At 40.5% G+C, this 22,895-nt stretch overlaps 1 protein-coding gene across 5 annotated transcripts in view; it reads left to right on the top strand.

Moving 5' to 3' along the window:
- LOC147058835 (multiple epidermal growth factor-like domains protein 11) overlaps positions 1 to 22,895 on the top strand; it is a 103,373-nt gene that overhangs the window by 23,175 nt on the left and 57,303 nt on the right. For all 5 annotated transcript variants that reach the window (XM_085908681.1, XM_085908680.1, XM_085908679.1 and 2 more), the window contains exons 3-5: positions 631 to 732; positions 6,312 to 6,412; positions 10,886 to 10,978. In XM_085908681.1, coding sequence (XP_085764807.1) covers positions 631 to 732; positions 6,312 to 6,412; positions 10,886 to 10,978 — 296 coding nt within the window. The remainder of the gene's footprint in view (positions 1 to 630; positions 733 to 6,311; positions 6,413 to 10,885; positions 10,979 to 22,895) is intronic.

Raw genomic sequence — 22,895 nt, 5'->3', positions numbered from 1 at the left:
GTAAATTGGCATCATAAGTCAATTCAATCGTGTACCTTTCGGACCTGCCATTCCTAAAAAATGCTATCAATTTTAGTCTACCATCTTGGGGTTTGAAGTTAACATGTTTTTTTGAATATAAAAAAATACATTTTAGTCAAAATACCATATGAACATTGAGTCTCCAAAGGTTTGAGCTAAGGTCTTGTAAGATTAGATATTTTAGATCCAACTTTTCAATTGCTGTTTTACATTTTTCTCAAAGTGTTCTAATGTTGGTTCTGCTTTTTGAATTTGTTCCATTCAATTGACATAAATGCACTATACATACATTGAAAGAAACATGTTTTTACTGCATGAAAATAAAGTCCATTACAAATTCTTGAAAATGCTCAGAATACCACAGCCAGAGTCACTTTTCAGGGGAATGCCACACATTATTATATAGGAGTGAAAAAACAATCACATAATTTAATTGATGAATTTTGGTGTCTTTCACATTGTCATTGCTGTGGTTAATTTTCAGTAAAAACTCAAAATTTGTGGTGCAGAAATCTGTGAATTAAACATTGCAAGACTATTTCTTTCTAGAGGAGAAAGGAGATGTCACTGCCAAAGCCTACTAATGTTCTGCATGTACTCTTCCTCTAGTTACGCAGTGACCGTCCAAGAGTCTTATGCTCATCCTTTCAACCAGGTCTACTATACTCGTTGCACTGACATTCTCAACTGGTTCAAATGCACAAGACACAGGTAAATAACATTTTGTGGAAGTCTTTACTTTTTCAGACTATTTCAATGTGATCGATTATGTTGTCTACTAATTAGTCTCTCTTACATGGATATGATTCAAGAAATGTTTGTGATGTGTAACCTTTCAAAGAAGAAAATATTGATTTCAAGCTGATTGTAAAAATGTACGTCAGGATGGTCATTTTTCTGTCAGCATTAGCGTGGATTATCAAGACACTTAATCAGTTTATGGTGTTTTTGTAAAGCACTTAGAGTGAGTACACTATAGTAGTACTGCAACTGTGACACGCAGACATTCACTGCAGTCTACCCAACACTTGGCAGTTCATCTCTGTCTGATGTGGTCATTTTCATGAAGGACTGTCAGTGTATTGGCTTTAATGATCACATTAAGCTTTATAGCCACCAGTTAAGCTCCTTCAGCTAAGAGCTGAGTCATTGAACTTAAGAGGGAAAAAAGTCAGAAAACATCGTCCTTGAGAGATTCACATCATTTTAGTTACTTTCATCTTTTCTGAAGATGTATGATTGTATCATGTTTTTACGAGATTTTGAAAGAGACTTCATTCTTAATACTATCATAACATTTGATTAGCTACATCAAAGGTTTATTCAATTAAGTTGCACTATTTTAATCAGAGCATCAGCAAATATGGAAGAAACAAGGACGTCTTTATGGCATGTGATGTCCCCCCCCCCCCCACACACACACATTTTTCAGTCAATTTAGTAACAATTTTTTGACCAATGATACATTCTCCAAATACTTATCTTGTACCACCAAACAATTACAGGATGAATTTGTTTGCAGTATAGATTGGTGGCTTGGCAGGGAGGAGGGCTAAATCCCTACCAGAGTGTGCAGAGTATGAGTGATTATGTGACATGTAACAGTGACAAGCTAGAGATTTGGGAAAGCCTTACTTCCTGGTGCTTCAAGATATGTGTGGCGATTCAGTTTTTCATGTTGCCTCCACTGCAATTATTAGCACAGGATCAAGCAGCCCTAGAATTTTTATTATTACAATTTATAAAAAAAAAATAATAATAATCAGTATGTACGTATAACTAGTGACCAGTGTTGGGCAAATTACTTCCTAAATGTAATTAGTTACAGTTACTAGTTACCTTTTCAAAAAAGCAATTGAATTACTCATTCATAAATGTAACTAGTTACTAGGAAAAGTAATGATTGCATTACCTTTTCAAAAATGTTGAAGAATTCAGATTTTTTAGCAGGTGTCAATACAGTTGCATAGAGTAGAACAGCATAGACCAGTACTTTATTTAACTTAATATTTACATATTGAAGAACAATGTAAAATAACGAAAAATGAAAAATAAATTTAGTGAGTCGTCACCTTATCGTGGTGGAGGGGTTTGCTTGCCCCTATAATCCTAGGAGCCATGTTGTCTTGGGCTTCATGCCCCTGGTAGGGTCTCCCATTGTCAGGTCTAAATATGATCAGACAAAATCAACCGCTAGAACAAAGAGGAGAAGACAACCAGGATAAGTTTACTCGCGAGGAGAACGATAGAGAAAGGAAACTCAGTTACAATCTCCATCCATTCTGAGTCCCAACCACGCGTACTCCTCTTTTTAATGTTTTGGTTGCCCTGGTTACAGAGGCGTTGCTACACTATAGGGAGGGAAGATAGTGGCTGTAGCAACACTGATTAGCTAAGGAATGTAGTGTGGTGTGATTTAGCACTTAATTGTCGGCCCATGACCCCCGCACCATGACCCCTGCACCGGACACACAGAGTCTGTTGTCTTCCCTCAATCAGCTGTCTTCTCCATGACTGTGATCAGATAACTTGAAGCACGTTGAATGCCGCTTTCCTGTGGAACAATGCAACAAACCTTTGCTGAGTTTATCTTCTTAATAAACTAACACGACACATAATAATAACGAGTAACTACCTAAGTCCTAAAAAACTGCAGAAAACGAAGAAAAAAAAAAAAAAGAATAAAAAGGATCAAAAAGAAGGCTACACAGTTCAACACATATTAAGTAAATGTGAGGTAACTGATATACAGTTCCTGAAACAAACATTGAGGAAATATGGGATAACTTATATGTGACTACTTCAAACTGTACATAACGTTTTAACAAAGAAAAACAGTTCCTATCGACAACAATCTATGAATCAAAGCTACAGTTAACTAAAAGGAATGAAGTCCCTTTAAATTAAACAAAGAACATCTCGCCTATGCAAAGAAGCTGACGGGTATCAAAAGACATTCCTTGAACTGAATAGGAATTACGTAGTTTAAAGGAGAGTCGTAAACTTGTGAAAAATGAGGCCTCCAGGTCTGGCAGGCCAAGGCTTCCCCGAGATTATTCCAACACCCATGGCAAAAGGGTCCTAGGTGAGGGGCCAGACAAAGCGCAGCTCAGAAGACCCATCATGACGAAAAAGACAAATGGACCTAGTTTTCCCTCGCCCGGACGCGGGTCACCGGGGCCCCCCTCTGAAGCCAGGTCTGGAGGTGGGGCTCGAAGGCGAGCGCCTGGTGGCCGGGCCTTCGGCCATGGGGCCCGGCCGGCATAGCCCAAACAGAAAACGTGGGTCCCCCTTCCCATGGGCTCACCACCTGTAGGAGGGGCCAAAGGGGTCGGGTGCAAAGTGAGCTGGGCGACGGCCAAAGGCGGGGAGAACCTTGGCGGTTCGATCCCCGGCTGCAGAGGCTGGCCCTAGGGACATGGAAGCTGGTGTGTGAGGCAGAAAAAGTTCAAAGTCAAAGTCCGCTTTATTGTCAATTTCTCCACATGCCAAGGCACACAAAGAGATCGAAATTACGTTTCCCACCGTCCCACGGTGACTAGACAGTACACAACACAAACAAGCAAACAGCACAAAGAGTAAAAACGAATAGACAAGATCAATGAATAAGTGACAAGCAAATAACCCAAATAAATAAACAATAAATAAATAAATAGACAAATAAGAGCAGCAAAATCGAGCAAGCGCGCTAATAGCAGACAGCCAGATCATAGCGCAAAAGAACAGGACGTCATGCAGGAGAGGGTGGAGGGGGGAGGGAATTCAGGATCCGGACAGCTTGGAGTACGAAGCTGTTTCTGAGTCTGGTGCTGCGGGAGCGCAGGCATCTGTACCTCTTCCTAGAGGACAGAAGTACAAACAAAGAGTGAGCGGGGTGACTCACATCACACACAATCGCGGCCGCTTTGCGGGTGAGACGGGAGGCGTAAACTTCCTTCAGGGAGGGGAGTGGAGCCCCGATGATTTTACCCGCAGTGGTCACTATGCGCTGCAGGGCCTTCATGTTGTACTCAGAGCAGCCACCACCCCACACAGCGATGCAACTGGAGAGGACGCTCTCAATGGTGCCACGGTAGAATGTGGTCATGACGGCGGGAGGAGCACTTGCTCGCCTGAGTTTCCGCAGAAAGTACAGGCCTTCTTCGCCAGCGACGCAGTGTTGGTGGTCCAGGAGAGGTCCTCACTGATGTGCACCCCCAGGAATCTGGTGCTGCTCTCTCTCTCCACCACAGCACGACGGTCAGCGGCAGGTGGTGGGTGTGACCCTTCCGGAAGTCAATGACAATCTCCTTGGTCTTGTTGACGTTCACCAGAAGGTTGTTGTCCCTGCACCATGCGGCCAAAAGGTTGACCTCCGATCTGAAGTGAGTCTCGTCGCCACCGGTGATCAGACCCACCACAGTCGTGTCGTCGGCATATTTCAGCACGCGGTTGCTGCTGTAGGTCGCAGTGCAGTCATGCGTCAGCAGGGTGAAGAGCAGACTAGATAGTCGGACTTGCCTCCACACATAGTTGGGCTCTGGTACAAGCCCTCTTGAGAGGGGCTGGACTCTCTTCCACTCTGGAGTTGCCCACGGTGAGAGGCGTTGAGCAGGTGTGGGCATACTTATTGCCCCCTGGCTGGGCGCCTGTACATCGGGCTTCACCCCGGTGAACGAGAGGGTAGCCTCCCTCGTCCTTCGGGTCGGGGGACGGGTCCTGACTGTAGTTTGTGTCCACCCTTCTTGGAGTCCCTGGAGGAGGTGCTGGAGAGCGCTCCTTGTGGGGACTTCATCGTTCTACTGGGTGACTTCAATGCTCACATGGGCAATGACAGTGGGACCTGGAAGGGCGTGATTAGGAACGCCCCCCCCGATCTGAATCCTAGTGGTGTTCTATTGTTGGACTTCTGTGCTCGACACGGATTTTTTATAATGAAAACCATGTTCAAGCATAAGGGTGTCCGTGTGTGCACTTGGCACCAGGACACCCTAGGCCGCGGTTTGATGATCGACTTTGTAGTCGTGTCATCGGATTTGCGGCCACATGTTTTGGACACTCGGGTGGAGAGAGGGGCTGAGCTGTCAACTGAATACCACCTGGTGGTGGGTTGGCGCCAATGGTGGGGGAAGATGCCGGTCCAACCTGGCAGACCCAAACGCTCTGTGAGGGTCTACTAGGAAAGTCTGGCAGAACCCCCTGTCAGGAAGAGCTTCAACTCCCACCTCCGGCAAAGCTTTTCCCACGTCCCGGGGTAGGCGAGAGACATAGACCATGTTCCATGCCTCCATTTTTGAGGCAGCCGACCGGAGCTGTGGCCGTAAGGTCGTTGGGGCCTGTCGTGGCGGCATTCCCCGAACCAGCTGGTGGACACCGGCGGTAAGGGATGCTGTCAAGCTGAAGAAGGAGTCCTATCGGGGCGTTTTGGCCTGCGGGACTCCGGAGGCAGCTGACAGGTACCGGATGGCCAAGCGGAACACGGCTTCGGCGGTTGTTGAGGCAAAAACCCGGGCGTCGGAGGAGTTTGGCGAGGCCATGGAGAATGACTTCCGGATGGCTTCGAGGAAATTCGAGGTGTTTCGGGCATGTCCCACCGGTAGGAAACCCCGGGGACGACTCAGGATGTGCTGGAGAGACTATGTCTTTCGGCTGGCCTGGGAACACCTTGGGATCCCCCGGGATGAGCTGGATGAAGTGGCTGGGGAGAGGGAAGTTTGGGAGTCACTCCTAAAGCTGCTGCCCCCGCGACCCGACCCCGGATAAGCATAAGAAGATGGATGGATGGATGGATGGATGGATGGATGGATGGATGGATGGATGGATGGATGGATGGATGGATGGATGGATGGATGAAAAATAAATTGTCACACAACTTCCAGACAATTCCAGAACGGAGTGGCCAACAATTTGGTATATGGTAATGCAAACAATGTTGTGCTTTCATAAAGTCCAACAGCTGAAAAACAAACGAAGAAAAAAAGTACAAACATACCAAGTACGTCAAGTTCCTCACTCAAAGTCCTTCAAGTATGCGCCCGCTTTGTTTCGCCTCGGTATAGACAAAGAAGTATTGTACAGCTAGGGATGAGCTTGGACGGTGACGATGATCATTTCCTCTATTTTATTATTTTTTCCCCAAACAAGAAGGCCTGTTGTTCCATTGTGTCCTCAGAGAGGCGGAATGTGCGTTTTTGCGTTGCGCATCCTGTCCCAAGCAGCATAAGTAACGTGCCACATTTTACTGTTAGCAACGGCGTTCTAACAATTAAGTATAATAAACACAAACGGATTGTGTGTGTTATCTTATCCAGGATCAGCTACAAGACAGCCTACAGAAGAGGTGTGAGAACCATGTACAGGCGACGCTCTCAGTGCTGCCCGGGTTTCTATGAAAGTGGAGAGCTGTGTGTTCGTAAGTTCTGGCCATTTTCTATTTATTGCATTTACATGATATGATTTGTATTTACATAGTGCAAATTCTATGGGAATACATGTTTTGTTTGACAACTAATGCAAAATAAGAGAAACACAATATTTCACAACTTATCCACCTTGTTCAAAGAACAAAACCAACACAATGCACAAACTCAAAACAAATTACACACCTGCAAATCAGTGTGACTTCTCCTGGTGCCTTTGCGAGACCAGTTCAGATATGCGTTATCACAAATTTACACAATCAATCAGGTATGTTCGGCCCTCCACAGTGGAGGCTCGACCGAAACCCTGAGACCGACTCACCGAACCCCTAGGTTTCGATCGAACCCAGGTTAAGGACCACTAACCTAGGGAGATTAACTCACCAGGTGAGTGCCACAATAGCATCTTTATCCTACTAGCCTGCTAAATTCGCAGAATTTACGCACACGCACGCACACATACACACACACACACACACACATATACGTACACTTTCAACAGTGTATAAATGTGAGTGTGTGTGTATATATGTGTGTGTGTAGTACGTGGGGCCCTTCGTCATCTTCGTCATCCCGTGATCGAATCTTTGTCCTTTATGTAAAGAACCGCTGCGATGCAGACGTCACTTGAAATTCAAATTACAGCAATCCCTTGCTACATCGCGGTTCGTTTATCGCGGTTTCCCCTTTTTTTTTGAATTTTGAAAATTTTTGAAAAAATTCACATATAAGTCGCTCCTCAGTATAAGTCGCCCCCCCATACAAACTAAGAAAAAAAACTACGACTTATAGTCCGAAAATTACGGTATATAGGTGTGTGTGTATATATATATATATATATATATATATATATATATATATATATATATATATATATATATATATATATATATATATATATATATACAGTAATCCCTCCTACTTCGCGGGGGTTACGTTCCAGACCCACCCGCAAAATGGGAATTTCCGCGAAATAGAAACTAGATTTTTTTGAGCTATTCTTGGAAGATATTCTATTTTTATCGCTGACATCAACCAGCTCGCTGCTAGGGGACTTTCATATCAATGGACTGTGCGCTCCGCATTCATGCCTTAGCGACGAGACTAACAGTGTATTGCTATGTCCAGATGAAGGCCACCGCCGGTGGAGAGAACGCCCTGAAGTCACATGTGACGATAAAGTATACTGTACTGACTCTTTAATTTATTCATTTCAAAACAAGAAAACGACTTTTAAACATAAGCTATCATTATTAAAGGAAAATGAAGAAACTCAAGTGGCCGCGAAACCTCGTGAAATGATGAAATTTCTGCGATAAAATCATTAATTTATTTTTGAAAACCCGCGATACAGCGAAGCCGCGATAGTTGAAGCCGCGATAGTTGAAGCCGCGAAGTAGGAGGGATTACTGTATATATATATATATATATATATATATATATACAGAATTATAAACAGCAACAGTATAGTACATGAAACTGTCATCTTTTCACATGCACCCAGCAGTTACTTACAGCTTTTAGACTTTTAGAGTTGAGTCAATTTCTACTAAGATTGTCCACTCACATCTTAGCAGCAGAAAACAAATCTCTCGATGAAAGTGTCAGAAAGTTCAGAAAATTGAACAATCAAAGGCTTTTTAAAAACATATTTTGGAATCATAACGCCTTATCATCAGATGGGGCCATTAAAGCATTGTCTTTCATGCGTTTCTAATTAAATATTTATTCCATCCAATTTAACATAAACTCAAAAGATAACTGCCTTTGAGAGACAAACCATTCTATTAATCTGCATGAAGCCATTCGAGTCAAAGAAAGCTTCTGATGACTAAATAAACTAATAACTTTTTGCTACAATACGTCGGTTTTACGAAGTAACTTATTCTCTCTTTGGAGCTTTTTCCCTAAAGATTTTAAAACCAACACAAGATGACTGAGATGGCTGCGGTCAAAAGATACCTTTTCACCGACTGTTGTTATCACACCTGCAATGAAATTATTCAACTGTATTTAAATTAATCATATACAAAATGGATGAATGGATGGATAGATTTTTTTTCAAGAAAAATCTGAAAATAATTTAACCGTTGTTTTAAGATTAATCTAGTCTACTTTTTTTCGGATCTCCTCTACTTATTTCATACTGATGTACTTTTCCCAAATGAAATCAATTATCCACCCTAGATGGTAAATTCTATAGCACAGCACAGCTTTTTTTATCAGTGAATGGGTTGTCCTGGGGGGAGTTGATGCTAAAGAAAAGTACATTGTGTGTTTTTATTCAGCAACAGTTTGTAAACAACCTAATTCGATTCTCCTGTAGGATCTGGACAAATAACCCGCAAGTCTATTGCGTCCACCCCCTGACAAGCGCCTGCCCTACTCCTGGTTTGAATGCGACCCGTGGCCTTGTTACATACAAAGGATGCCTTTTAGCTTTGCTAACATTAACAAATTAGGACAGGTTTTTTGTTGTGCCACATTCTCAAAATGAGCAAATTGAAAGGTCCCTCTCTTATAGAGAAAGTAAGCTGCTTGAGGCTCAAATCAAAAGTGACAGGCTTCCATAGCTGTTTTGCATTTTGATTTACTTTGTATCAAATATTTTATTTTGGACAGATACCCTTTCGTGCTCAGGTTTCATTCAATCATTCGTTAGTTCATTCATTCATGCATAAACTATCTACTACTCCTATATAACATTCCGACTATAAGTCGCTCGGGAGTATAAGTCGCATCAGCCATAAAATGCACAATAAAGTGAAAAAAACCCCATATATAAGTCGCACCGGAGTATAAGTCGCACTTTTGGGGCAAATTTATTTGTCAAAATCCAACACTAAAAACAGACATGAACCAGCAACAACAGGCTAAACGATACGGTATACTAACGTGACATATACACAAACGAGGAGCTGAGAACGGGCCTGACGTAACATTCAGAGTTATTCAAGTAAGTATTACATAAATAACACGTTTATCCAACCATCTGTGTCACTCCAATTCATTAAATCCAAGTTGCATTTCTAATTATTCCACAGACCCATATAACGATATATAAAGTATATTTCAAATAACTATCATATTACAACAATATCATCAAACCATCTGTGTCACTCCAAATCATTAAATCCATCGATCAAATTCCTCTCCTTTATGTCAACAACGCCGCGCGCGCGCTGCACAGATGTAGTACATAACTATATTGTAGCGTTAACAAAGTACCAGGAAAGACGTGGGTTTGGTAAACGGCTCTTTATTTAACAAAACAAGAGTTCAATGAGCCAACAACTACTGAACTTCTATCCACGGAGGTGAAAGAAAGCTCCGTAGAGTATGTTTGGGCGTGCGTAAAAGCCATGTCCGAGCCCCATCCACCGTCTCCGGACAGCCACCCGGCCGAGCGCCGGCCCCCGACTTCCATCCACGGAGGTGAAAGAGAGCTCCCATAGAGAAGGACCGGGCGTGCGTAAAAGCCATAATAGTTTTTCAAACCTTCTGTGTCACTCCAAATCATTAAATCCTTCAAACTCTTCGTCCTCCGTGTCACAAACAAAGCCGCTAATGATGCCGGTAGTACGTGGGGCCCTTCGTCATCTTCGTCATCCCGTGATCCAATCCTTTGTCCTTTATGTAAACAACCGCCACGCGGCACGGGTGACGTCACTTACAGTTCAAATGACAGCAATCCCTTGCTACATCACGGTGCGTTTATCGCGGTTTCACTACATCGCGGATTTTTTCATTTTAAAAATTTGTGAAAAAAAATCACATATAAGTCGCTCCTGAGTATAAGTTGCCCCCCCACCCAAACTATGACAAAAACCCTGACTTACAGTCTGAAAATTACGGTATACATTTTTGAGATACAACGTAAATAAGAATCTAGACGTCTTATTGGCACCACAATCCTGTCTATTCTTAATTTCTCTAACTCATTCAATCCATGTTTATTGATTTTCAGTGAAGTCCGTGTTGACTTGTTTATGCTTTTAAATCAAATCCACACACACTGAAGCATTTGGTGAAAATCTGCTCTGCTCAACTACACAACCTCATACTGAAAAAAGACGGCTTATATATATTTTCACCTCTGTGTAACGTGTTGTTTCCACTTATTTTCTATAGCGACGTGGTAGTTTTTGTTTGTTCTGCTTTGGAATGCATTCTGACTGATACATTCTGATTATCATCTTTTTAATATCCTCATATACTCTTGATGAAATAGCCCAACTGATTTTGAGTGCATAACGGAAATATCTGTAAAAAAAGTAACTGATTTGATCACAAAAATACAAACACATTTTTGAAATGCAGATAAAACAATTGTCTAATTTTGATGCAGCAATCATCATCTAATGATGTCTGTCAGTAGTGTAGTTAAAGGAGGTAATCTTGGTCTTAATTACCTCAGAGTATTCTAATTGATTGTAATTAAAATGTTTCTTCTGTTTTCATGTCAGCACTGTGTACTGAGGAGTGTGCCCACGGTCGGTGTGTCTCTCCTGACACCTGCCAATGTGAGCCCGGCTGGGGAGGTCTGGACTGCTCAAGCGGTGAGTTCAAAACTAATCTTTGCTACAGATGTAGCTACATTGTGTACCATTCACCACAACACTGTGAGGTCACGGAAAACTGTATGAGGGAAGTGAAGTGTGTGTTGCATACCTTACATGCAAATCCAAGTGGCGTTATTATTTTACACAGACTGATTGTCAAAAAGTTTCATGAAAATGACCAGTTACATTTGAGAAGCATCATTGAACTTATCAACTTCAATCTAGGTTCTCGCATAGAAGGAGAAAAGGAAATGAAGTACAGAATTCTCATGAATTACCTAACATTTTTTTGAGCAAAGCATGTTTTGGATTTGGAAGATATTGGTCCAGGAGAATTATCTTTTTAGATGTTTGATTTCAAGAGCAACTATTTTTTTAGGCTATTTTTTCTTTTTTTGACAGAAGCTGAAATGTAAAAGTTGCATTTTACGAATGACAATCGTTCTGCTGTGTTTCATTGAATTATCAGTCTCATTATTTTCTCGAGAACTCTGCAAACTCTCTCACAGCCTATACTGCAACCTGTTTGTCTGTGGCCCTTTTGACACATCATCAGTCACCCAGCCACCACATTGTTTACCTTCCTTTATTGCTGCCAGGGTTTAAAAGACTGAGGCATGTATAAAACAAGGGTTAGGTAAATTTGCCACCTCCTCCAGGCTGAGCAAAGGCAAAAGATGAAGTATCGACTCTCAGTTTGAAGATAGGCGCGAATCAGACTGAAAATAATTCCTAGCATTTTAGGATTAGGTGACTGCCCATTGTGTTAGGCATTTCTACCTGTCAACTGAATTGTTTCTTAATGGTCCTCTGCCATCAAAATCTAAATTTTTCCAAATGTTTCATGCATAACATAGGTCAAAATGAATCCGTGACATGATTTAAATGCCTGCAACAAAAAATGAAAGGCTTGAAAAGCTTAGATTTTGGAATCCTTGTAACAGATTTGACCTTCGTTTTTCAAATGCCTTTTGTAAAAAGATTTAAAAAAAAACCCAACAACTTTGCTTCAGCTGCCACCATTAAAGGAATTGAAGAATAAATGGCTTCAATTTTTTTTTTAGAGAAGTTCCACAGCATTTTAGAACCAGAATTGTGCTATGTTTGAGCAAATTTCGTGGATGATGGCTTCGTCAATGTAAGGCAAAGGAGCACGTTGTGGTCAGTCCTTCATTGAGTGCTTTTGTTGTGAGTTTACAGGGCATTACCATGGAGGAGGATTTAAAAAAAAAAATCTGAGTGTGTGTTTGTGTGTGCGTAGGTCTTTTTAAAGTCAAAGTCCCAATGATCATCTTTTTGTATGTGCACGTGGATGTAGGGGAATGTGCGTGTTCATGTGGGTGCGTTTACATGCATGGAGGGACGGTGTGGCTTATATATGGCTGTATACTGTATTTATTGCAACTTCCATTGTCTATTTTCACCTCTGTAAGGCATTGTTCTCAAATACATTTCACCCCCAAAATCCGATATGCTCATTAAGTTGTTCATCTAGTGTGAAGCTAGCCTTAGCCCCAGTTCACACTGAGTGTGGTACATACGCAGAGTGATGTCCACAAATACAATTCACAACAACTGTGATACGTGAATTGCTCGTGTCAAGAAAAATGTATTCCGCTAAACCACAAGAACAAAGAAAAGTTAAAATCATGCGATAACAACTGTGTATATGGAGATACTTGCCTTTTGTTCACATTGGTACGCTTTTTGGACATTAGTTTCAGGACTTCTACCATTGGTAAGCATGTTTTGTGTTTAAATAGTCTTGTTTTGTCATGTTTAATTGATTTTGAGTTTGTTTTTTTATATGCCCAACTCTTGTCAAATGTCATGTAGTTGGCTTTCTTCCCAAGACAACGCACATATATAGCGACTATCCTCAGTTCCAGTAGTCGCTGTACATGAGAGTGGGAGATGTTTTGACGCACTCGTTGCTCAGACCGTCAATTGTCCTTACTGTTTTCCTTTCCAAGTGTATTACAGGTTGCTTCATACAAACAAGGGCCCGAATTGTGAAGCTTATTAGCTACAGATGTCCTAGTGTCCTGAACATCCAAATCACTGAGTGACAGAGTAACCAAGTGTCCGAGGGACCGAGTGGTAAAAAACGCATGGCTTTCCCCTCCCACCCTAATCACCTGTGGTCATTATAAGGACTAGTGGGACATTTGGCCATCTGCTGCACGTGTAACAACAAGTAAACGTGTGGCAAAATGAGTTCGCAGCACAACTTTTAAATATACTGGATCTACCTAGCATTCTGTTCCACATCCGTTTTAGTGTGAACTGGCCATTAGGGTGGACGGATGAAAGCAGGGACTTTTATGATTTTCATTCATTTGAGTAGTTTGAATGTGAATTGAATTAAATCGGACATCTCAATGTGTTACAAGCAGAACACTGGCATCAATTAGGTTGTTGCTGGACAAACAAGAGCTGTTCTGATTCTAGCCCAGTGAAGTGAGGCAAGTGAGTGGATAGGATGGGAATTATGTTAGCTTGGCAACGAAAGTGAATGCTACCTCTGTTCTTGCTGTTCAATACAAATTAGCCGGAACAAAAATAAGTGGACATTAGTCATGAATATAAGTAAAGCAATTTTGGTAACACATTTGACATAGGGCATATTTTAAAATAAGATATTTATAATAAAATAAAATATGGGCGCATCTAATAAAGGAAAAGCAAATAAAATAAAATATGAGCACATTTGATCCTTCTGCTTATCAGTTTTAGGATGTTAAATTTGGCTGCAAGACATCTTAAAGCAACGATGCTTATGCCTCAATATTTACATGAGGTTAAGAAAAGCTTTTAAACGGAAGAAAGGCCAAAGAAACCCTGGTGTGGTTGACAGATGTAAGAGCACTGTGTTGGATTTGACGTGTGTCACTGTATATATATATATATTTTTTTCAGCATTCAGAAATTTAGAGGCGTGCATTTAAGCATGTGTTTCTTACATGTAGTTGGTCACCTTCATTTTTTGTGTTATCTGCTTGAGCTTATGGGACAGAGTTCATGAGATATGCAAAGTAAATAATGTATACAGGTCTAAAAGGTTAAGTTCCCTGTAAAATGAGATGGACATGTGCTGGAAAAAGTGGAAAAGTAGGCCCAAGTAAGACGTGACATGTTTCTTGAGGAGATGAATTTTCAATCCGCACTTGTGCATAAGCAGCGACTCTGCAGTCCTGAATGAGATGGGAAGGTCATCCTTCCACCGGGAGACTAGGGGAACAAAGTCTCAAGATACTACAGGTAATCATCATAGGAAAGAATGAACTAAGCCGCTGGTTTGAGCTGATAGGCAGCTGTTGGCTAAATAGGAGACAAAAACCTCTGGGAACAGGCTGCAGCGTGGCCTTTCATGGAGATTTTTTTTGTGCATTACAAAAAGGTACTATGGTTCCTTCTGTGTCTGTCAACTGTTGCTCAAGGACTAGCTGATTTGTTCAAGTTTACAACACAAATGATGCCATAATGGCCAAGACTCAGCACTGACATGAATGAATTAAGTTAAACTGAACAGTGCGACAAGCAAACACTGGTAAAATTTATTATGAGATAAAAGGAGATAACTGGTGCCTTTGTAGTCTTTGCTTTCTTGATAAGATAAGAGCACACGTCCCCTCAAACCTTCTGCAAGGACACGTGAAAACCACGACTGATCATAAAACAATCACAACTCCAACAATTCTTTCAATATTTTGGTCCAACATTGCCTTTCAAGGATTAGAACAACGTCTGCAAAACATTGTAGAGGAATTTGTTTAACAACTTATCAGCTTTGAATCCATTTTGGTGACTGTTTGATTCAATATGAGATCATTCGAACCACCAAGAATTATAATGGCACCTCATTCTGTGTTCCTTTTTCTCCATGAAGCACAAAGCAGTCTGCTAAATGACAAAAAGATACACAAACAAACATAAAAAGAAAGCTCATTGAATTGTTTCCAATGCGTTCAATGGAAGTAGTTCAGCATCGCTGGAGGTCTATACTGTACTTAGTGGAATTATACTTATAATTGATCATTGCAGCATAGCAAAAACAAGTATGAAACTTTAAAGATAATGCAGGCTATGACAAAGGCGGTTAAGCAGTTTTTCCTTAACGTCTTGTTCACCTTCAATGTACATGTTTTGTAATTCAACACACTTTTCAATGCAAAAAATACCGTAAATTTCGGACTATAAGTTGCGTTTTTTGTCATAGTTTGGGTGGGGGGGCGACTTATACTCAGGAGCGAGTTATATGTGATTTTTTTCACAAATTTTCAAAATTCAAAAATTCGCGATGTAGTGAAACCGCGAAAAACGAACCACGATGTAGCAAGGGATTACTGTCACTTGAACTGTACGTGACGTCACCCGTGCCACGCGGCGGTTGTTTACCTAAAGGCCAAAGGATTCGATCACGGGATGACGAAGTACTACCGGCATCATTAGCTGCTTTGTTTGTAAGTGACACGGGGGACGAAGAGTTTGAAGGATTTAATGATTTGGAGTGACACAGAAGGTTTGAAAAACTATTGTGGCTTTTACGCACGCCTGGTCCTACTCGACGGGAGCTCTCTTTCACCTCAGTAGATGGAAGTCGGGGGCCGGCGCTCGGCCAGGTGGCTGTCCAGGGACTCGGACATGGCTTTTACGCACGCCCGCTCCTTTTCTATGGAGCTATCTTACACCTCCATGCCTGGAAGTTCAGTAGTTGTTGGCTCGTTGAACTCTTGTTTTGTTAAATAAAGAGCCGTTTACCAAACCCACGTCTTTCCTGGTACTTTGTTAACGCTACAATATAGTTATATACTAGATCTCTGCAGCGCACGCGCGGCGTTGTTGACATAAAGAACGAGGAATTTGATCGATGGGTTTAATGATTTGGAATGTGGAATGACACAGATGGTTTGATAATATTGTTGTAACATGATAGTTATTTGAAATATACTTCATATATCGTTATATGGGTCTGTGGAATAATTAGAAATCCAACTTACAACGGGTCCGACTTCAGCATATGCGGCGCATACGCGGCATTGTTTACATAAAGCACGATCGATGGATTTAATGAATTGGAGTGACACAGATGGTTTGATAAACGTGTTATTTATGTAATACTTACTTGAATAACTCTGAATATTACGTCAGGCCCGTTCTCAGCTCCTCATTTGTGTATGTCACGTTAGCATACCGTATCGGATAGCATGTTGTTGCTGGTTCATGTCTGTTTTTGGTGTTGGATTTTGACAAATAGATTTGCCCCAAAAGTGCGACTTATACTCCGGTGCGACTTATATTTGTTTTTTTCACTTTATTGTGCATTTTATGGCTGGTGCCACTTATACTCCGGAGCGACTTATGGTCCAAAAATTACGGTACTAGATTTCTCAGAAGACGCTTTAAAACTGAGTCATGCTTGAACAAGCTAATATCTTCTACCAACATTGAAGGGTTGAGCTGAGCGCTTAGTAATCAATGTTTCACTTTTACATTCATACTATGTGAGGAGGCAGAAGAATGTGGGGCAACTTATTCATTGAACTCAGTCCCCTCCTTGCACCCATTGAAGCTCCTGTTGAGATATGTATCGATCACTGTGATCTGATCTCTGAACTCTGAGTACAATTGGGCGTGACGGGGCATTTGTGCCTCTGTGGGATGAAACATAGCCTGTTCCCAGTTACTTGTATGGTGCAACTTTTTGCATGAAAATCAGGTTCACAGCAGTCCGAGTGCATACCGGCTTGTCATTGCGGGAACAGAAATAGACTAGCGTGTGTCTATACATGACATCGGTAAAATGCAAGACCTCCCTTTGTGGATGATGTTGTCGACTGATTCATGTGACGTGGGCAATTACGCCCATGACCCTGCGTTGTGTGCCCAGCCCACAATACTGCCAGGGGGGGCTAATATTTTTCAGATGATAATGACTAATAATATAATAATAATTTATATATTGAAATAATCTATGAATAATTGAAATAAAACCAGATAATTCATTCAATTAATTGATTTTTGCAATGATGTCTACAATATCTGCCTTGATCAAATACACCAAAATTGTGTTACATTATCTGTACTATCATTTGGACCTTCTTTCACGAACTCTAAAATCAAGTCTACTTTTTGTAACCAAATTTGGTTATGACAAAGTACAATCCCATAGCTCCTTCAATGAGCCTCATACTTTATTTTATCACAGACTACATTCAGTGTGTGCTTTGCAGGCAGATGTGCAAAGGATAGACATGATCATAGTAGCTTTGCAGCAGTGCTACGGAACCTCAAATATTTATTCTAGCAACTCATTGATGTCCTCAGTGAATATCCAACCCTGGGGCGTATACTAAATATACTACTGTCCAACCCAAACACATTTTACACACAACACTTCTGCCAGGTCCAACTATTGGCTGTAGCTGTGTCAGTGTACCTCTTTAGTTTTGTCAATCAATTCACTAGAAAGGTTTTAAATAAACATTCACCACAGCCCCATAGGAGAGGGTCAGGGATAGCTAGGATTGGCTCCATTAAGCTTGTAAAACATTTAGTTTGTGAGCAAACATGATGATTTCATAAAATGTGTTCAGTTACAATTGGCATGCATACACACACATCTTAACTAGGAGGAAGAAATTTTGCCCATTGCGTTTTTGCACGCATGCTTACAATGTCCGCTGAGAAGGTCCTACCTGCTTATATCAATGCATATGTACTCTTAATGGGTGAATTCAACTGTCAAAACATTGCATCTGCTTATATTTATGCTTACGTGTACTCTTAGGAGGCTATTTTAATTGTCAGGACCGTCCTCCCTGCTTGCATTTATGGAAAAGTACTTTCTTGAGGAATTATTTTGAATGTTCTACCTGTATGCATCTAAACAAAACAATATGAAAGTGTACGGTAAATCACCTGTCAAATTAGCCTCCAGTAGGACGTTTCGCATTGGGTAGGACATTTTCGCAGGACACAAACAACAAGCAGAACCTTTATTTTTATTTTTATACAATACAATACAATACAATACAATACAATACAACACTTATGACAACATATCATGAATTACGGACAGCGTGGGCCTCGATGAAATGATATCATAATGTATTGATAGTCTTCTTGGTAACAACTGTTTGTGAAGCTGATGCATTTCAAGGGTAGAAAGTGGCGATTGATTTGAAAATGATGAAAATAATGAACCTTATAGTGAGTCGGCGTTTGAGCGTGAAACTGGACCACACTTCCAGACAACTAACCACTGATGGTAATCGTTCTCTTCTTTCCATTGTTTGTTCGTCTGTAAAAATGAAAACGGAAAAAAATAACACTCGCCCGTCACACCGTTGGCATCTTGGAAAAGGAAAGACTACAGAAATCACACACACAAGGAAATAACTCCAAAATCAGCAATGTAGGGATATTGTGAGATTTTGCTGGATTAATTTAACAACTGAATTACCACTCTTTAAGGTACTTTTCTAAACTACAGCTTCATTTGCTCAATTCTGACAAAAACAAAAAACACAACTCTACAAAAATGCAAAATAACAACATATGCCCGTAGTGGATGTATGCCATCACTGTTTGGATTGTAGGAGTTGAGTTAAGAGTTAAAACTTACCAGTTTTCAGGCTTTTCTCCTAATATGCAATATTTGTGACAAGTGAAAATGAAGGGTATCCTTGAGCACAAGGTAAGTAAATTTTAACAGCAAGCTGTTGTCTGATAATATACATAAACAGCTTGACAACACACGCACACACACATTAATTAAGATTCTTTGGCCGCAGAATAAATAGTGACTTTTAATTCATGCTTCATATCCCCAGAGGACAGACATATTTCAGATTTAATCAAGTAGAGTCAAGTCATCAAGTTATCAGCATTAATTAAAACAAACATTCTTACGTACAATTTTCTTTTAATGTTTGCTAGATTTGGGGCGGCTCGTTGGGGCAGTGGGTAGCACGTCCACCTCACAGTTAGGAGGGTGCGGGTTCGATTCCACCTTCGGCCCTCCCTGTGTGGAGTTTGCATGTTCTACCCGTGTCCGCGTGGGTTTTCTCCAGGCACTCCGGTTTCCTCCCACATCCCAAAGACATGCTTGATAGGCCGATTGAGCACTCCAAATTGTCCCTAGGTGCGAATGGTTGTTCGTCTCTGTGTGCCTTGCGATTGGTTGGCAACCAGTTCAAGGTGTCCCCCGCCTACTGCCCGATGACGGCTGCGATAGGCTCCAGCTCGCCCGCGACCCCCGTGGTTGCTAGATTTGCGCTCGGCATCAACATAGGGGCCCTGATGTTGTGGGAAATGTATGAAAAATATTTTTCCCTTTAACAAATGTCATAGTTGAAAAAGACCTCATTTGAAAAGTGGTTTTGTGCAAGCCCATTGATTAATTCAATAAATAAGAGGGTCTTTGATACTTAATCCTCGTAGCAGTTGGAAATCCATAATCTACATGTTTTGCCAAGTATATAATTTTGTGCTTACATTGCTTTTAAGAGCACAGGGATTTTATCAGCAGTCATTTAGTCTGTTACACCCTATGAAACCGTTTTCCAACCCCAGAAATGTCATCAATCATGTTTGTCTAAAGCGAAATTGTGAAATTCACTGGCAACTCACCTCAGAAACCTTTTATTAGCCATTTTCCCTCTAATCCCACATGAGCTCACGTTTTCCAAACCTCGTGATGGACAAGCCATTAACGAGTAAAACAACTTGCCCAATCGACAATGCTTCCCCACCTGCTTCCCTTCTCCTTCACTAACCATCTCCTATTTCGCTCTCCAGCTGCACTCTGATTAATTTCCACAAAACATGTTTATCATCCACTGCTGCCTTTCAGCTGAAGTGACCAACCAGCACAATAGATCCTTTCCACCTCAGAGAATTGATTTTTCTTTGACTTGAAAATAGCTAGAAAATATTCATTGGCTGTCTTCTTCGGTTTGGTCCAGAGATGAGGGGCACAGTAGCAGCTTCCACAGCATACCCACTCCTCTTTAATTTGCAGACTTGACTCTCATGACCAAAAAACCCCATCTCTATTTAGAACCTGTCCAATATTAATATGTTGAAAATCATTTTTAAAAAATTCAACACTTGCAATTAAATACAGAAAAAAGAGTTTGTGTACTTCTTTCTCAGCAACTCATGTTTTTACCATCAGATTTGACTCAAAACTAAGATTAATTTGACGTTGTACGTTGCAAAGTGTCTGGGCGTCGGATTGCAATAAATGTATTGATTACCGTTGTAATATTGTACCTCGTTTTCATCCTTTGTTTTTAATGGGGCCCTAATTGTCTGTAATTTTGATATTGATGTGTGCCTCAGTTGTTGTAGTGCTGGTAAAATAATCCTCCTGCAAATTCACTTTTATGGTTTAGTCAATGGATGACTCCTCTTCAGTAATGTGATGGGAGTCTCACCTCTAACCCAAGCCAAATGGAGCCTTCAGCAAAACTCAGATTTAAGGCTCACTTTGCATAAAACAAGATCATTAAAATATAATTAGCGTACATGAAAGCAAGGTGGGATATTTTCCAACAAATCTAAGTCAGTCAAAACTCATTGTGTTGAGTCTTGCCAGGTCTCATGCAACATTGGACAGTAAATATGTTGACAAAGTCTAATTACAGCGATTATACAGGCTTGAACCCCTGGGAAAAGGGCAGTGCAAGGAAAGTCCCATTAGTTGTGGATGAGGGAAATTTTCCTCAGTGTGGTCTCCGTTAAAGAAAAATGTCTTGATCATCAAGATGCGCAAAGGCACATAGGCACTGGCCAGTCAGTGTTCCTCTAAACTTTAGAGTCTAAAGTGACACGCTGTGAGTTGTAAACTGTTTCATCCATGTGGCCAACCCATGCCCTCATCGACCTGTCTCCCAAACGACCTGAAATATGCTGCCACTAATTACAATTATTAATTGAAAATAGGAAATCAATAGTTGTGAATGAAACACAAGTGCGCATATAGGTTAATGGGTCATTTGTTGGCTAACAACACAACTAATTTGACAGTTTTAAAGGGCAAAAAACCTGAGCATAAATTACAAGCAATTCATGTCTTATTTCTATTGCTGTGACATTATCTGGAAGCTACTACACTGCACATACATGATGAGCTACATTACTTGGCTTAGTACTTACCATGCTGCTGTTTCTTTTTGACAATATTATTTAATCATTTGTCAAGGGACTTTATGGCATTCTAAAAAGCGCTCACTTGCAAATAGTTTTACATGTCCAAGTATGTCAACTTGAATGAAGTGTTGTGCACTGCAGGGAAATGAATCGGTGCTGTTAAAAATATAAATGGATCGACCATCCAACTTTATATTGGCACGACTGTTCTCCCTTTGTTAAACCCTTCATATAAATCTGTTAAGTTATACTGCGTTCAGGTAATACGTTGTAATTTTATTCATATAACATTTTCTTTTCCATCCCACTAATATCTGGATGATTAAATGATCAAATAATGTTCCTTTATTTTTGAAAATCCCATTGTAGAGCTACACTTAATATAAAGTTTGCTTATTTTAGTTTACAGAACCAGCAAAAGCCTTTTGTATGTTTTCAATATAAAATTGCAGCATTTAACAAAGTATATTTTGCCTCTGATTGGTTCCTTCATTAGGAGGTTGCATGACATTAAATTTTAACCCAGCATGGTGTTTGTTGGCTGACAGTTGCATCGATCTTTTACCTCTTGCCCGAGTTAACTGATTGCAAAGACAAATGACAGATGACAGAACAGCTTCATGAGCGTTTATTCATTCATGCAACAACCCATAACAGTTCAGAGTACGAGTCTCCGGTCAGTATCTGTCTGCCATGCTACATGATGCTCATACTTTTAAGAATTGACAGGGGCGTTTTTTTATATGGTTTCTGGAGTAATGTTTTTATTATACCAAATAAGAACATAAACAAAAAGGCAGCACCAAATAAAGGCTGAAGTAAAATCATTGCAGAAATAAGAAATCATTTCTTGAAATAACCCAATTCCGGAATTCAAGTGCCAGCACAGAACCATAGGCAGACGTAAAAATCTGAATAAATAAAAATAACTGTCATATCTTAAATGTTAAAACAGCATACATCTACATATAAACTCTCTCCTAACTCTAATAACGAATTTGGAGAGCATAATAACAATCATGTAATAACGAATTAGGAGAGCATAAGAACAATCATTGTTGCACATCACATGTAATTGAAAAATAGACTGACAACAGCGCAAAAAATAATTGAATAAATGTATTTAGTGTGCAATGTTAAGTGGTAAAGGTAATTGCTTGTGCTAGCAGCTAATGTAATAGCTGGGAACATATTGTAAGAAAACAAGAGGAAAAAAACAACAACACGCAGTTAATATAGAATTAATATTTGGATGCTGGCTCAATGGAGCTCTCACAAAGCAGACTGAATGTTCTCTGCATGCTTTAAGTCTTTTCTCCATTGTTTGCTGTTCTAGTTAGTATTTTCTGTAGTTATTTGATTAGAAGATTCTTATTTGGTCTAATTTGGTTGAATTTTGATTTATTCATTTTATTTACTTGAATGAAGTTTCCTTTTGAATAATCCTATGTGCAGTCGCTCTCCCTTTTTGTTATGGCCTTTGAGCCGAGGTCCAATGAGGTCATTAAAATGAAGTCATTAATTTGTGGCTGATCCCTAGAAAGTTTGCATTTTTCCAGTATGCCAGGCAATGGCTTATGTGATGTGACTAAAGTGTGTTCAACAGTTCCTGGATGATAACAGTGCAAAGTTGAGTCTCGGGAGTAAACTCGCTAAGAGTAAAAATCGGTTTAGTAGTCACAAAGGTAAAAAGTACCGTAATTTTCGGACTATAAGTCGCACCGGAGTATAAGTCGCACCAGCCATAAAATGCACA

The sequence above is a fragment of the Syngnathus leptorhynchus genome, chromosome 3, assembly GCF_054491065.1.
Source record: "Syngnathus leptorhynchus isolate UIUO chromosome 3, UIUO_Slep, whole genome shotgun sequence".
NCBI classification, from domain to species: domain Eukaryota; kingdom Metazoa; phylum Chordata; class Actinopteri; order Syngnathiformes; family Syngnathidae; genus Syngnathus; species Syngnathus leptorhynchus.
Note: the sequence above shows the minus strand (reverse complement) of the source record. Positions and strands in the feature narration are given on the sequence as shown.